General features: G+C 41.9%; 1 protein-coding gene across 2 annotated transcripts in view; it reads right to left on the bottom strand.

Moving 5' to 3' along the window:
• NYAP2 (neuronal tyrosine-phosphorylated phosphoinositide-3-kinase adaptor 2) overlaps positions 1-18,238 on the bottom strand; it is a 143,114-nt gene that overhangs the window by 63,686 nt on the left and 61,190 nt on the right. For both annotated transcript variants that reach the window (XM_075761031.1, XM_075761032.1), the window contains one exon: positions 15,057-15,355. In XM_075761031.1, coding sequence (XP_075617146.1) covers positions 15,057-15,355 — 299 coding nt within the window. The remainder of the gene's footprint in view (positions 1-15,056; positions 15,356-18,238) is intronic.

Genomic DNA, 18,238 nt, shown 5'->3' with positions numbered 1-18,238 from the left:
AGGGCAGACCCAGAGATGCCAGGACATTGAAAAAAAAACTTTGGAGTATCAGCATGCTGGAGAGAGTCCCTCCCCAAACTGCCACGCTCCAGAGTAGACTGACTTCCAGGTTGTCTTCTCCATAGCCCACCACTTCTCTGAGCATCTGCCTGACACACTGAGGTCTGCCTATGACCCTTTCCTACAGTGAAAAGGTCTCCAAAAGCTTTCACAAAATTACAAAGTGACTAACTCTCCTTCTGAATGCCCAGCCTTGTGCTTTCATATATTTTGAACTTCAAATCCTAGTTCTTTTAAAGAATGAGTAATTGGTGTGCCTGATTTTTCCAGATAACATTGAGTAGGCAAAGAAAAAAAGAAAAGAGTGTGTTTGAGAAATAATTACAAATTATTTGCAATCAAGTCTTTCTGTACTATTCACTGAAGCTAAAAGTTATTGTCAGTCGGCACAGCCCTGGAAAGGCAGGAAAAGCTAGATTTTGGATAAGTAAGAAAAGAAAAGCCAATTTGTATGATCCTCCTTTTACTGGAAAACTGATGAACTGAGTGCAAATGGAGGCAAACAAAAAAAAGTCTCACAATAACTTCTTTTTGGTTGCAATAATTTCTGAGTATCCGTTTAGAAAAATAATCCTTGAACAAATATGCCCAGACACAAGGGGCCAGAATCTATGGCATTACACGGGTATAAGTTACAGCAGTTCCAGTGGAAGCAGGCTCTGAGGAGGGAGAGGTGGGAGGATTGCTGGAGCAGTGGGAATCTGAGTACAGGATCCTCACATTGCCCACACATGCAACCAATATTGCTGAAGTGCTGGTTTGTTCTGTTTCAGATAGCCTGCAGTCTGCATGCGTGAAAGAGATTTTGCAGCCAGTGCAACAGGAGCAATAAAAAATTCTGTCGCTGTATATAATCTGAAGGAATTCTAGTTATAGAAAGGCAATTGGCATGGGAATTTATCAATCGCAAGCATCATTAGATGAATTACATGAAGAGTGTGCAAATAGAACTACTGAATCATGCTTGCAGAGAAATTAATTTACAAAGCATATCTGCTCGTTTGCTGGTGGCTCTAGTGCTCTGCTGCGGGAACCTACACAGAGTTGGAGCACTGAAGGGTTAAACATGGTCACAAGAGAAAAACAGCCACAGATCAGCAATCTGAGTAAAGCCCTTTGGTTTTAAAGCAACATTTATGATATCTTGACTGTCATCTCGGAGATGAAACCTGAACAGCTTTCACTATTTTACTGTAAATTAACTGTTATTGCTCTATTCTTACAGCTACCCACAAACTGCATTTCACACTGAGAACGATGGGCGACATAAGCCCCCGCCACCCCGCACCCAGCATCTTTGTTGCAGTGCAGCTATTAGAGCCCGGTTCTCCTATAGTTGTCATTTGGCGCTAGCTGCCCCCTCTCTCTGGAGCTACCCATCTCGCATTCCCCAAGTATCATGTAGAAGATGGTGAGGTTCTGCATTTTGTCTGATCGAGTTTCTACAGGCTGTGCCACATGACGACTACAAGTGCAGCAGCATTTCTGTTGGCCTGCAGAAAGAAAAGATCTCTCTTGCTCAGAAAGGGATGCTTCTGGGTATGTGTGAAAAGTAAGTCCCACTAACACGTGCCTTATCAGCGTGCTGGAGAGCCCCTCCCCAAACTGCCATGATACCTACGTCATATGAGTTTGGTGTGTAGTGGACACCACTATGATACCAGAAAGCCTCTGAGGGCTGAGCTGCTTATTCCTATATTATCTGCTGCCCAAAGGGCACCGAAAGCCTCTGTGGTATCATTTGGCAATACTCACGTAAGCAAAAGCATACTCCAGTCTGAATGCAGCTCCTGGCTTCACAGGAACAACACTGCTATTGATTACTAGCTACTGTAGCTGAGGGAGATGTTGTGGGAAATCACTTGCTGGACATACATGAACTTCTTGGAGAATGTATGGTACAGAGGCTTTCTAACCTGGTACTCAGAGACATTGAATGAAACTTACCTCTGCAAGAACTCCTGGCTCTGAGGGATTTCTAAATGCAGTACCTGCACCCAAATAGTGGACTCCGAAATGATTTACAGGGAAAATAGGAAAGAAGGAAATCAAGCTAGAAAAAGAACAAGTGCTAAATGAAACAGTAAGTTTAGCTCACCTACTTCATTTATCTAGAAAAATAGTCTGTATTTGCTCATTGATTTAATTGTTGCTTTGGTTCACAAACGTCCTGTCCAGAACACTTGCAGTGACTATATGCAAAGACTTGCATAATTTGTCGGGAGATACGAGACTCTTCATTTTTTAGATCCACAGTAACACCTATCTTCTTCTTCTAGATACAATAATCAGGTCAAATCCATTATTTGCTTACATAAGCAGCAATCTGTTTGCCGAGCTTCTAAAATAACTGCAGCCCATTAAATCAAGCTGGCAGACCCACCAAGATGATATTATGAATAATACTGACTTCTTAGGAACTCCAAGATGAAACGTATTGCGTCCAATTATTCTAGAGGCACGGCAGCCCCACAAATGGTGCTGCACTTCCTCAGCATCTCCCACCAGCAACAAGGAACTAACAGACTTCACTAACCTCCTCTCCCCCAGAAATTCTGTGGTCTTTGTACAATTATTTTCTTGAGGCCACTGTGTAAAAGCCTCTGGCTGCTGCAGAAGGACACATCCGCCAGGCCCTTCCGCCATGGAGCTCACATTTCAAAACAAAGCACAACCCTGATGGCGGGGTCAGATGAGTCACTGCAGCAGGAGCATCGAGACAGCAAATGAGCCCCAATGAACAAGAGTTCATCTAAAGGGGCACTTTTGCCTCTACCAAAAGGACACAAGGTGACCCTGCAGAAGCTGTTCCTGCAGGTTGTCACCGAGCATCTTTTGGGTGACTATGACAACAGCTGAAGTGGACAGAGCATTGTCAGAGTAGCTCACAGGCAGGCAGCAGTGCCTGGAGATGTAACAGCTCTGCGGTCAGAGGCTGAGCATTACTGAAATACTCAGTGTAATCGGCTTTAGGAAAAGAGCCTCACAGCTATTCATTTTACTTCCATCTCCATAGGGGTGACTCCTCTCTCCTCCTCAACTCTAAATAAAGTGTTGACAAAATTACAGACAAGCCACACGTTATCAGCTGCCTCCCACTCAGAGCTTCTCTGTGCGCCCAGCATCTATCATTTCATCTTGCATTTAGTTGCAGAGTGGTCTAGTGAAACTAGTAGAGCCTATAATAGTGTTGATCTATAAGGATCATGCAGCCAGGCCTAATCACCATAAATTCACCTGGTACAGCTGCAGCGTACAGTATCATTCTAACAGTGTTGTATGCAGTTCCAGACAAGCTTTGGGAGAGCCCTCTCCTGTTTCAAATGCCAGGCTTAGCCTCATTGTGCCACCTGAGAAGTGAGATGGAGGATGAAAAGACAAAGATTGAGCACAAAAAGGAACAGAGGAATTGCTGCCAGAAGCTGTTCCTACCTCACCCACGACTGCAGAACCTGTTCAGTTCAACTCACAGGCAGAACTAGTGAGAACAAGAACAACACTAAATTAAAAAGTAGCATCCTGCAAAAAAGGGAAGAAACACCAAGAAGCAGAAGACAGAAGATGGAACAATGAGGAAAAGTGGAGCTCTCTAGCAAAAACGTTTGGAAAGCTGAGGTAAGTGAAAGGCAATTAAAGTAAGAGCAGTATCACAGGCTAAAAGATCTTAGCCAATATCTAAGGGAAGAAGCAGGCATCAATACAAGAATATGACTGGAAAGAGAGTGCCAAGGTCATAATTTCCTCCCAAAAACTCTTTACAGGAATGAACTGTATTGTTATTTCCCCTTGTCTGTCCCAGACTACGTTTGCAGTGAGCACATACACAGCACTCCCCTCCTCTTCTCTTCCCCTTTTTCCCCTTCTCCTTCCCCTTTACTTATAATTTGGACCCACTCAACCTTACAGCACAGCCCCTAAACCAGCCCTAATGGATCAATTAGGTGCAGAATGCAATGGCATGGTTGTAGGGACCAGCCAGTGCTGGTTTTGCCACTGAAAAGCCAGTGACTGCTGAAATGGTTATCCCAGTCAGCTTTCTCAGATAACATATCTTATCCTTTCCTTTGCCAAGCAACTTTTCATTGCAAGAAATGTTCCTTTTTATCCTATCTTGCAGCTGTTGAAGTTCCCCATGAAGACTGAACTCGCATCTACTCCCACTGTCAGTAGGACATAGGGATGCACCCATGCTTTGAGCAGTTGCACCACCACAGGAAACCAGAAGCTATTGCTGTAACCAGCCTGCTTTGTTTTGCTGTTGCTTCTTGCTCTTTGCAAGAATACACCCACACCACTGAGGCACAGCCCCTGGTGCAGGACAGCACAGAACAGCCTGAGAGGGGCTGTTACCTACCGTCTTGTGGGACTGTCTGTGCAGTAAACCCATGGCATTCAGCATTTCACAGAGCTGCGCCATAATCACAGCGCAGATTTTTCCATCCTTATTCATGCACTGCAGCATCAGCGATACCAACATGAGGTTGGGAAAGGGAACTTGAGCAGTTCCTATGCTGAGAAGCTGCTTGAAGTCCTCGTTTCCACAGTGACTGCCCTGAGTCCACAAATGAAACCCTGCCAGATGCAGGAATTTCACATTAAGCATGCACAGGCTTTTTCACGTATTCCCTTCGCTCAAAAGCCTTTTTCTACAGTGCTGTTCACAAAAGCACTCACACATGTCCCATTAGCCCAAGTTTTGACTGTGAGCAGAAATACTCTGATCATATGTTGATTGTAAACCACCTCACAAAACAAAGCCCTCATCACTATCTCTACTTTACAAAAGAGGAATCCAAGGCACTAGGAGCCAAATCAAATGCTCAAGGTCATCTGAGCCAGTGGCAGAGCTGTGAAGAGCCCTGTTCCTCCACTTACACCACTGGGAAATGGTTAGTGTTATTTACAGAAGTCTCCATTTGGCGTAAAACTTACTTATATTCAAGCACTTATTTGCAGGACTGAGATCTCATCGCAATTAGTGACTGCAGATACACATCAACAACCATAAAAAAATCTCACCTTTAACAGAAAATAACAAATCATTCAGAACCATAGAATACCTTGAGTTTCCATGCAGTTATTTGCAAAAACTCGTATGTAAGAAAACAAACAGGCTAGACATATTATCAAGTTTTGAGTCCACTCTAGTGATATAGCTTCAAGTTTGTGCTTGGTGCACATTTGTATGTTTACTTTTTTGGGTTGTGTTTATTTTTCTTTTAATCAAAGGATTACTTACCATTTTATTCACCAAAATCCAAGTATTTAGAGACTGTCATTATCATAAGCAAAAACCTAATGCCATTAAAACTTTCCCAATTCAGGATACTTGTGGCATCATCACACTGATCCTAAGGCAAGATTTTATAGCCAAGCCATCCTTCAGTATTCCACCAAGAGGAAATGGGAGACAGCTCCCTTTACAGTCAGGCACGGAGGGGAATATGCCTGTAATCTCTTTCATCCCACAAAGCGCTGTTAGCGCCAACAACCCAAAGCTTATACTGCTCCCAACAGAGTTGAGTTTTTTCAGGCACATTTATGCTCAGAGAGTCCTATATTTGCAGTATTGGTTTTGTCTTACTACTAAACATAAGAGGAGCTAGAATTATTCAATTGTTACATGCAAGCTGGTTGTGAATTTGAAGGCAGAGTATTATTCACGATAATCGCAGAGAAATGATGGAAGCCATGGCAAATATTATACCGCTGGACTGGAAATGGATATTAAGCTATGCCTCTTGATGATGTCAAGTATGCTCCAGCTTTTTACTTCCTACATCTAAGCCTGCCCCCACCCTGAACCAGCAGCCAGCTGTAAATCACAATGGACTTTGGGGGATGTGCTTTTTGTTTGACATGCCAGCAACTCAGAGTTATGGCCATTAAAATCAGCACAAAAATTTGTGTGTGCTTGTTGTTTTTTTCCCCTTGTGCATCTATGAAAAGCCCAGGCTGGTACACTGTGACCTCCAGGCAAGTTGATGGCACTGCAAAAAGGAAGCTGTGCTCTCTTGAGCTGTCACTGCTGTGTATGTTATCCCAATACAGCACTGTTTGCACACGTACGAGTTGAAAAGCATGAAGTGCCAAACACAGTTGTAGCATGTCAGGCATATGTTGCTTGATGTCATCCAGCATTAAGCCAAGTGGAAGAGAAGAAAGCAGCAAACCAGTGCACCAACCAAGACTACTATATTTGAACAGTTATTAGAAAGAAATTACCAATGAAACAGAGGATAGTCATGACAGGATCTCACCTGGAGCCAGACTTAAATCTCCTGGGACGTGATTCTGCTAAGCACTGTACATTCCCAGTAAAGACAACGTGAGTGTAGGGTACTTGCCTCCCCCAGGGTCAATATCTTGGCAGGAAATGCTCTGAGACCTCAGTCATGCTTCACTCCATAAGAATTTGTCTCATTTGGTTGTTTAAGTGAGAACAGAATTAGGGCACCAGTTAAAAATAAGGTAAGACGAAGAGGTGGAAATCCTATGTATTTGCTGTGGAATAAAAAGTGCAGCCGTTTTGTGGTGTTTTTCTTTAATTCCAAATGAGTTTTGCCAGACATCTCTCATCACAGACCAGCTCCGAGAGTGAACAGGGACTTTAGGATTTCAGTCTGATCCCTCAAGCCTGCACTCATTTGTCTGCAATGTCTTTAACAGACAATGCCAAGGACAGTATGGAAAATAGAAGTGTAGTATTCCAAAATTGTTATTTTTGTAGTTTCACGGCATTTCATTTTACTTAACAAATTCTGAAGGGCTGTCAAAATGAGGCAAGAGAATTACCTGGATTTATCTGCCCTTCCTCTCCTGACCCTGATTTCAGAGCCATTCTGTGATGCAAAATAATGCAAGAATCTAGCATTTCATAGTATTTCAGCTCACAGGTGGAAATGCTGAGAAGGCTCAGTATTATGGTTCCCTGCGGTATAAAAAAAATAAAAAATTAAATATGATGGCTTGCAGGTTTTTGTAGCAGTATTCCAGGCTTGACATACAGTGACCTGATGATAATGAATGGATTTATTGACACTATAACCTTCCAGTTACATAGGGGTTGCCTATTCAGGTTGCAAATTAACCATGCAGTGGCCAAGAGCACCAACATGATAGCTTTCTACAGAGACTCTCTTCATTGTGGTCTTTCTGGTAAAGATTATTGATTCAGACACCTCATGAGCACAGCTGAAGTACTTCCAGGGCTGAGTTGGCACTAAAAGCAGTTTAGTGACTTTCCTGTGATGTGAAATACCTGTGCTAATACTCTCTCCTAGATCCCAGCTGACTGCACAAACACATGGCTCACATTTCCTTGCCTTGTTGGTGCATCCAGGGACCACAGTGACCCTATTCAGTGGACCTCAGGGTGACAGCAGCCTGGAGAAAGTCTCCTACTCGTCATGTCCACATTATATCTAACACTGGTTTGAAGTCCTAGATGGTTTGCTAATTCCAGGGCAGAATGGTGTGAATTCACAAGTGCAGTTTGGGCCTGGGGTGACAACCAGGTTTATAAAGTCTCTTGATCTCTGGAGCGCTGGCGTACACAGTGCAGAAGAGCCCACACGCTCAGCAGGAATCACAAGTGTTTAGCAGGGCTTACTAGCCTCAGCTTAAGGCAGGCAGCTTCCTCCTGAACTGGCTGCATTTGCAGTCAATCTGGTAAATCAGCACAACACTCCCTGAACTCGCATTATTAAGGCTTTTCCATTATCAAGAACATCACAGCTTCCATCACCCTTGAGAGCCGAGAGATATCTGTACTGCAGGGGGGCTACACATTTAATTTTTTGCTTTTTTACACAGGTGCAGTCTCTCTCAGCAAATGAGCAACTTCCAAATGTTGAGAGAGAGATGAGGAATACATAAAGCATCTTTGTTAAATAAAAAGGAAAAAAAAAGACAATAAGTACACAGGATAGACTAGCACAACATGACTGAAGTACCAACTGCCAAGTCTTGGGCACAATGCAATTCCCAAGCGGGTAACAAGAGCTTCATGTCTTTTCCCACTGCATGGTCTATTTTCTGTTCAATGCTTGCAGCTTCCATTAACGTTAATGAGTATGCATATGTGCCTTGAGGGTAAGAACATACTCCCTCTGTGGCTTCAAAACTTGTTTATAAATCCCTCCAAAAATCACATTGTGTTCATTGCTCTGCACAGAAAGCTATTATAACGGCTGTAAGAATTGCTGCTTTCATTCCTTCTTTCCCCCTTGCCCTCCCTTATCTGAGGGACCAGAAAACAGACCTGAAAAGATGAAGGGCTGGAGGAGGTGGTATGCACAGGAAAGTAACCCAGCTCTGGGAGCTGCAATCTGAAAACCAAGTTGCTGCAGGGAGGGGCAAACTGAAATCTCTGCAAAAGCAAAGAAAACCAAACCCCAAAATATTGAAAAACTACCACCACCACCTCCCCTGAAAACCAAAGCCTTTGAAAACCTCTAAGCTATTAAATGCTAGACAATAGGTCGAATTCTTTGCTGTGTCCTTCCTGCTAGGGGCGCAGGTCAGTGGGAACAAGCAGCTTCAACAACCAAAGGGGGCAAACACAGAACAGAGGCACTGCTGGGCAGAGTCCCGCAGCAAAGTCAGGGCAGTGCTGTCCTCCAGCCTGTTAACCACCGTGGCAACAAGGAGGCTGTCGAGATGCAGGGCTTAATAAAGGGAATGAAGTGCTAGGTTTTTAGTAGAGGCTGCATTGCTCTAGTGCTGCTTAAGGCACATATCCATCCCTGTGCCACCTGGACACACAGGGCAATTCTCTGGAATCATGTATGGTAGTTAAGAGCCAACTCCACCTCACTCTGCTGACAACAGGGCATGTGTTTCCTGATGCAGGCTTTGACTTTTCCCTCCGTCATTGCCAGGTGCCTTCTCCCAACGTGCACAGTTTCAAGTTAAGCCCCCTCAAGCCTCACAGTCTGCAAGAGGTACATTACAGTGTTCAAAAAATAATGGGTAATACAGGACTGAGATCAAGAATCAGATTAAGGTGTGTGAAGGAAAACAGACACTGCTTTACACATGGCTGAATACCAGCTTGCATTATACCTATAGGTAATGTGAACACTAGCTGCAGCTTTTCATGGGTCAAAATGCTGTGCTTAAAATACAGAGCAGGCTGTAGGAAAGAGGAAAATGAGCTAAAAACCATACAGTTTTTTTCTCAGGCACAATGACACATTGGGGCTCCAGCTGAGCACCCAGCTGAAGAGCCCATGCCCTGGGAGGACGTCTGAGAGGCCGGACATCAGGAGGCAGCACACCCCCTCCTGCCACAGCCAGGCAGCCTGCCCTTCCCCTGTTCTCAGACCCACATGCCGGCATCGCAGCAGCATCACAGGCCACAGTGACGTGGCCCTCGCTAAGAGGGAGCACATTGCAAGAGCATCCGCACAAGGCTGGTGCTCGCTGTGCTGGGCTCTGACAGACTTCACAGCATGATGCTTCTCACCAGACCTGCCCTGCCACAGCTCCTGCCCAGCAGCAAGGTGGTGCAGCAGCACCCGTGTCTCAAAGACACGTACCTAAAATATTGCATTCTGCTATGTCAGCACTGGGTTGTCACATCTGGCAGGAGGCCAAGCAGATAGCCCAGAAGTAGCAGCATCTTAAACTGCCCATAGCTATACCCACCAGAACTCATCTGTCAGCTCCTTTAGACTTGTTAGGTCTGAATAGAGTTCATTAGTGATATTTCTTCCTTTAGTAGGAATGGAAAAGATGCGGGAATAAAATCTGGCTACAAGGAAAGACGTGACATGGTTACTGCAGAGGACACTATTTCAAAGTTCAGGTTAAATACATTATTCACGAAGGTAAAAAATAAAAGGAAATCAACCCCATGCAGAAACAGCAAAAGTGCTAAATCCCTTTAATCCAAGTTCTGTTTAATGAGAGTAGGAAAAGTTCAAGTTTACAATGCAGAGTCACCAGTCTAGCTGACAGAAAACTAGATTTATGAGAGACACCAGATGGACTGCAACCCTAGTTACAGTTACTGTAATTGCTTTTCTCCAGAGGAAAATTTTCCTTCCAAGTTGCCCACCTTTAGAGATTGCCGAGCAACAGAGAGAGGCTTCCACTGCATGGGCTCAGAAAGCAGCAAGAAGGATATATTCTTCCACACGTGACAGAAGGAAAACACTAAACAAATTGAGTGGGTTCAAGAGGTGGGGATCCCTGCAAGTATTTTCACGTGTCAGACCTAAACTTCCCATGGGCTCTGGCAGGAGCAGAATTACAGCCATGAATGGCACTTTGAAAATGCTAGTCTGAGTTTTAATTTGTATTTGTGTGCACATGTTTGTATGTACATGCAAGCACATGCAACTTGCATTTTTGTTATGCATACATGTGTATATTATGTATACATAAATTAAATTATATATATTATATATTTATATATATATTTATATATATTATATATATTTTATGTGCATACATTTATAACGTAGTCCTCCTCCATATTACTAAACATAATTTTAATAAAAAGTTAACTTTCAAAATACAATTCACCATCCATATTACTAAACATAATTTTAAACAAAAAGTCAACTTTCAAAATGCAATTCACTTATACCTCTTCATTTATGTTTGCACTGCAGTAGATCTGTAAACTTTTCTTGTGAACATGCAGTGATCATATCAAAAAACACTGCTTGAGGCTGATTACAGTCACCAATTACACTGTTTTATTAATCCCTTTTTTGTAACACTGGGCACCAAAAGCACATCAATTAATTGAACTCCTGCATTTTCTCAATAAAGAGCCTTTCAGGATCAAGATTAGATATGCCTTTCACGCTGAAATGTTATTTAAAAATACCCTTTTCTAGTCACTTCTCACTTCCAATGTGTGATGTACGGGGCACAGCTACAGTTGTTTGCTGTTCCTACGAGAGTCTGAAAACTCTTACGCAGAAAAGACAACCCACGTTCATAAAACAACTTTCTAGAAATCTGTCACAGAGGAGAAATGCATTGGGTGGAAGGCGTTCAGTGGGTGCATGGGACAGGTAGCCAGAAGAATATGAAAGGAATATGGAAGCATAAGAAGGGATACAAAAGTGTGGAAACACAGCAAGAAAATTCAAGTTAAGAAGAATGAGGCCTTCAGGCTGGAGAGTGCTCTTTCAGGTAGAGCCAAGGTAGACTGAGAAACACACAAACCGAAGTGTTATCCCACTGCTGCACAAGGAGACGGGATTAATACACGTCATCACAACTTAAAAGAATATTCTCGCGCTCCTACAAATTTGGAAGCAAGAGTAGAGAGCTGGTGTGGCTGTTACTGATGCTATTTGTGCTTCAGGAGAAAAAGGTCTTTCAAGTTCATGACCAAATTTCTTCTGCTACTTCTGCAGTAAAGTCAGACTCATATTCAAAACATAACCTAATGTTATGGTAGTTATTATGACAGGGTGGACATTTTGACTTTACCACAATCAGAAAAAGAATAAAAGTTACCATCAGTAACTGCTTCTGTTTGTATAAACTGGATCATTACCAAAAAAGCAAAAAGTAAACGTGTTTAATAAAAACAAGTGGTGAGGCTGTCCCTGGTTGCCTAGGAAATGTAGAAAATTCCTTTTCAAAGTAGCCATGGGGTCAGACAATAGACATTATAGTCTGAATTATTCTGCATTGCCATAAAAAAAACAAAGAGCTGGGAACAATTTTGTGACAACTCCTTTGTACACATTCCACAACAGTTGATGGAGAAACAATAGGGGTTTTCATCATTGTTTGCCATAGTTCCTGGAAAAAGCTGTAGCCATTCAGCCTGCAAATACCACAAGTACACACAAATGTGTGACACGCACACATATATAAATATTTGGGTACAATATGGACAACACTGACTGAAAGTTAAACCTGCATGTTCTTGGACTCGATCTTCCAAAGACCTCCCTAGGAGAACACAAATATTGTATCCTATGGACTATGTCACCTGAAATTGGAAAGATACAGGTTTACAATTTCTTGATTTCAAAGACTGCTCCTAGAATGAGGACTGCTAGATATGGAAAAACTTAAGCACTGGCACAGAAAAAACAGACTGGCAGAATCAGAGCTTCACAGGTTTCTTTGAGCTAGGCACAATTTCAGATACTAAATTTACTGGGAATTAATTTTAGCACAACAGTAATAATTTCATAATCTGGGACAAAGCTGGTTTAATATTTGTATCAAATCAATACTGCAGATAATGAACTTTGACTTTCATCTGGTTATGCTCATCTATAGATGGACTCATCAATGTATGACCACAGTTGTTATATAAACATTCCTGTGCTACCCAGATGATGACTGTGAAAATTCTTTCATCAAAACAAACATGTTACCTCAGAGTGTGCAGCCTCTCCTGGTGACAGCAAAGTGTTTTAGAAATCCAGCCTGTTCATCCAAACACCATATTGTACCACCCTTAAGTATATCTCAGACGTTAAAATTTGACTGCTTAAACCCCCCTACAATCTGATCTTACTTGCTATGCATCAAACTCTTCCGTGAAATCCTTATAAGTCTGGCACAAATAAAACCAGACCCATACAAACAGGGCAGATATTCTGAACACACGAAAACAGTGGTATGGTTAAAGGGTTCTGCCACTTGAAAATCTCCAGGAACTTCTTCATGATAGTCTAAAAGTGCCCACTGCTGCGCTACATATAAACCAGGAGAATAAATATAATACAGGTCATATATTAAGTATCATAGAGATTCTCCATATTCCATGAAGGCATTTAGTCACACTAAAAGGTAACATTTAGGGATTACCTTTTAAGCTAGTGATAAAGTATTACTTGCTCACCAGTTCTTTCCAAAGATCTTGCTATGAATATTCAGGTCTTGATTATAATGAATCTGAGGCACTCTGCAACACTTAGAACTATGGTGTAGTAGTACCACTGTCATACAGATTATCCAAAGTGAACACAGCTACACCATGCGTGCCACTCGTAACCATCACGTGATGGGATAGATAAAGCTCAACCTGCACAGAGTGGGAGGAGGCAAAGTATGGCCTTGGAAACAGAAAGGTCAATCAATTTCAAACTTTGCAGTCTGTCAGAAGGGACATGACTGCATATTACATCCTTGCTGTCAAATATCAGATGGTAGGGGGAGATGAGGGAAAGGAAGCAAAATTTTCAGAATCTTCCATAACAATAACACTATTATGATGATCTAGTTTCATGAAGACACAGACTGCTTAAGGAGTCTTCCATAACTTCTGTGAGATTGGTAAAATACTTGGATGTATTTCAATTATCACTATCATTATTATTATTGCTACTTTAAGGCTGTCAAAGTCTCTTGCTTATCAGTAAATGAGGAAAAGGACTAGGGGATAGATGTAAAACAGACCTAATTCCTAATCATCCTAGAGATAATGCCAAGGTCAGCTGTACCAAAGAGCACAATATACCGTGTGACTCAATGCACACTTGCAGGAATATTCATTAAGCAAGTTAGAAAATGTGCCTATCTTACTGCCCTATCTACAAAACAAACTTCATTTAGCCTTGGTAATTCTGGTTGTGCAGACTCAGGAAGAAAGAGTGCTAATATATATTAAAGAATTATAAAAATATTTTAAAATAGAATATTTTTTAAAAGAACTTTTGAGTAACTTAAGAGCTCCTGCCTTTCACCTCAGAGCATATCAGACTGAGAGGTCTGTGCCATGCATTCTCTTTTTGTATTAAATGAAAGACTGTCTGATATGAGATTTTAAATCTGTCTGTGGCACAAATGCAAATGGTTTCTATGTAGGCTTTGGTCCAGTGAAATTGTGGTAAATTGCTTTTATTAAGGGCAGCTACTTAATGCTTGGATTTGTCATGTTAGTCTGTTCAGTGGAGCTGATGTAATGGTCACTGTAGAGGTCAAGCTACGGAAGTAACGGTAAATGTCATATGCAAAATAACTACCAACAACAGCATAAATAAATTTGCAGTTCTGTTCAGTGTTTGTGTTCAACCTCGCAATTGTTGTTGAATTACAGCAGTTGAATTACACACTACTTTGCATCTTTGTTATCACTGATGACTTTTTAAAATCTTATTTCCTTAAAAGGGGTTGTAGCATGAATGTAACTAACAAGTATTTCTGGCCACAACAACAAGCAAGAGGGATACACACTAAGAGCACAACATACTGTGTGGGATGTCAAAACTGATATATAACGTAGCAGTGGGAAAGACCAGCAATGATCAAATCCATTTGTCCCTAAGGGTTCCTTCTTACAGTTCACACTGTGAAGCAGAGTCACCCTCCTATCTCCTAGCAGGGAGTACAGCTGGTCCTACTGCTGCACAAAACGCATTTCCAGCATGGAAGAAAGGAAGGAGAAGATCCCTATAGCGTTAGCTCATCTTTAGTAGTTCAGAGTAAGGAAGCGATATCCTTATTCAACACATTTGTTTATTTCCTTCTGAATGCTGCATTGGCTGAAATGTAACTGGGAGGAATGGGAAGAGAAAATTTAGACTCATACACAAACAGAAGCTTTGGGCAATACATTATATCATCACGGGTACAACTTTTACCATTGGATGATATTTCCTTGCTGTAGAGTTTCAGGGCCATGCAGAATTCTTTTTAATAATTTCTGTCCTTCACTACTTTGTTGAGGAGGACCCTTTCCAAAGCTGTGGTTTCCACAGCACTAGTGATATAGTGAGTGGTCCTTGGCTAGCGTGCAGATAACATGGTCCTACATGTCATCTGATAGCAATCTCTTTTTCCCTTCCTTTTGAATTCCCCAGTATATAACCAAGCCATATAAGTGGTACGGTTCTGTAAGAAATGTCAAAGGTTGGCAATTACCCACTGGTCCAAAATTTGGAGAACCTGTGCTGGCACTGTTACACAGATGGGGAAACATACAGGTAATTCTTAAATGCAAGATTATTAACTGGATAATCTTAACAGTCATCAAAAACCTTTTTCCAAACAATTATAGTGTTTACCTTCAGTTCTGTCCGGTAGTTTCCCACTTTTACTTGTTGTTCCAGTATTGACTGTTTCAGATGAGGTGCTCAGTTTGGTGTTGGGGTCTCGCTTAGGTTTTGGAGGTGGCTGCTTACGAGAGCTGCTACTTTCATCATCGGTTCCTCCAACAGAATGAAGAGACTGGGATCTTACAGTGAAGCCACTGGAGCAAGGATGCGGCAGTCTGTCCTGAGGAGCAGGCATTGTCATAAATCCCATGCGGAAATGTTTCCCCACGTAGCTTCCTTCATTTCCTCTCACTACTTCTCCACCTATGCTGTAAGAGAAAATACACATATAAGTAAGTGATCCACCTTTGCCTGAACTGTACCTGGAACCTGGTCTCAGTTCTGCCTGTGATGAACAGATTGTACTTTTGGTTTCGTAAACAAGCAATGCTCTCTTCTGTTCTTAAAACAAGATGATTGCTAGAATGGTCTAGTCTGTTTTTCAATACCAGTTGCCAACAACTGAAATGCAGATATACTGCTGTAGACTCACTCAAAATTTTACAAGAAATTGAGAAAAGCTGTTGTTCAGGTTTCATAGCATTGTGACTAGAAATTGTCCATAGACAAATTTCAAACATCAGAAGTCAGAACTGAGCTTTCAGAAAGACAAGAGATTTCCAGTAAGGCAAGGAATACCACTTTAGTAATGCAACATTGTGTATTGATCTGCACTCCCTTGCACTCAGCTTTGACTACAGACACTCACGTACCTTGGGAAACACGGCTCTTAGCATCCAATCAATCATTTCCTTTCAGACTAAAGAACGGTAAGAGAAAGAAATGCGCTAAAAATTTCTTGGATATAGGAAACCGAATATTAACATCTCATCAAATCCACATGAAGCTGCAACATAAGCAGCATCAGATTAACAAGATACAAAAAGCAATGAGACGCCAGGAAGAAAATAACCTCCAACCACTTTGAAACACAGGTATAGAAGAAGCAAAACTCAACTGAAACAACTGCTGTCATATCAAGTACTACATTGTACTGCAGGACTGAGAACCTGGTATTATTTCTGCTATACTCATACATGCTTATCAGATCTGAAAAACAGCTCTTACCGATGCTTATATTGTAAACATACAGCATATTTCAATTAAGGCAATTCAGTGACTATGCAACGAAACTCAGCAACACACAGGTCAACATGGACCTATCTGCAAGGTGGTTTCAAATGGTACCACTGTGGGCATGCAGAAATGTCAGCGTGAGAACTGCGAAGTCCTGCAAAGCCCTAATTACCTCCTATTTCCCCTTCACACAGAGTGAAGCTCTAAGCAGGGTCATGCTGCTCCTCTCTAAGTTTCCTATTCAATGTTGCCTTGGGCTGGTGCAGTTTATTTGGTGCTGGAGCACAGCTCCTTCTTTAAAAGAGAAGAACATTTCTCAACGGTTCATATGAAAAGTAAGGTCAATTCATTCCATGATACTGTCCCCATCTTCATTGTAGGTAATACACAAGCTGTATCTAATTATCCTAAAAGCATCAGATAGGTGCCATGCAATGCACAACTTTGTGCATAATAAAGCAGAACTTTCTTTTGCTTGCCACCGTCCTTGCATTTTTATTTAATTTCCACTAGTGGAGAGGTCCACTTTCCAAACTGGTAACGACTGAACAGGTCTAACTGAACATGTGCCACTCTCCAGGGGCACTGACACCTACCTGCACACGTACACACATGCATGCACACATGTGTGCCATGCATATGCACACACTGGTCCATGTTCATAACCAAGTTATTACTGAATCCTAATTGGCATCAGTTCCAGAGGGATTTGTAGCCAGAAAGATCAAAAGGTAGAACTCATTAATTTGAAGATTAATAAAAAACCTGTAGCTAATTTAAATGATTAACTATGCCTCTACTAATCTTTCATAAATTGTTCTGAAAATAATACAATCCTCTGATGCTGGACTACAAAAAAGGCCTGTCACATTATTTAAAGAAGATTACTATCCAAACATGCTGAAGAACGCAGGTGGGGAATCTGCTTCCTTCCTTAAGTCCATTGGATAAATCACGTTTAGCAAACAAAGTTTCAGTTTGCCATGTTTCTGACATTAAAATTTGCATCTTGTTATACCATTTAATTAGTGCATTTACTTCACCGGAGGTATTTAAACCATACACTATAGGACAGATTCTGTTCTGGAGGGACTTGCACCAGTTCCACTGAGATGACACGTTTCACCCATTTCCTAAGAATACACGGAACTGCATTTATACGAAGCATGGGTTTTTTCCAAACTGCTGCATCTTGTATTGCAGAAATAAAAAACCTCAAAATATTAAGTCCAGTGTCTAAATGCACTATCTCATTAGGCAATTAAATCATGTCCTTTCTTTTTCTTTCCCTTCCCATAATGTTTTCATTCTTTACTGAATTACTTTCAACATCATGGATGAAAACCTGTCTCACCTACTTCCTACGCCTACTCCAGAATAGACAGCCTACAGCCAGGTCAGACAGAAGTGGCAGGTACAGTTGGGAACAGACTTTGCTGTTTTGCTTCATGGCTGAAGTAGATCTGCTCTTGCTTTTCTACATCCTCTGCTCGGCTACTAGACAAAAACAGCAGGACACCATTTCCCTCTTTTCAGCCATGTTTAAGAGAGACTCCATTTCTCTTTGAGCATAGGAGCCAACCTTCAGCTGATAGTTAGGTACTGTAAACCCCAAGCTGAAGACAACTAATCTAAAATTCTTGCTCCTGGTCATCAACCAGGATCATAAAAGGCTTAGATTTGATACTTATGCTGGTAGCGATTCCTGAGTGTCGGGCATCAGGTGTTTCCTAGCATAGCTTAATAAGCCCAAGTGTAACACTGGGTGGAGTACCAAGTTCACACCTCAGTAACACAGTCTGAAATCCCCCGTGGTGCGAAGAGAAAGGAGTCACCCCAGACTCATACCCAGAGCACAAGTACAAAAGCAGGATGGCAGATTTCAAACATGGCATCCCCTACCCTCAGGCAGGAGCATGCTGAAGCTCCATTTGGACATGTGCAACGCAGCTCTGCAATGCACAGTGCTGCTGACGGTACATCATGAAACCAGACTGAATTAAGGGATTTATTCATATACTCCTCCTGCTTGCAACCATGGGAGTCGGCTGGGGCTGGTGTACGTCCACCACAGC

The sequence above is a fragment of the Balearica regulorum genome, chromosome 9 (genome assembly GCF_011004875.1).
Source record: "Balearica regulorum gibbericeps isolate bBalReg1 chromosome 9, bBalReg1.pri, whole genome shotgun sequence".
In the NCBI taxonomy this organism is placed as follows: Eukaryota; Metazoa; Chordata; class Aves; order Gruiformes; family Gruidae; genus Balearica; species Balearica regulorum.
The sequence above is the reverse complement of the archived record's forward strand: the minus strand, read 5'-3'. Positions and strand labels throughout refer to the sequence as shown.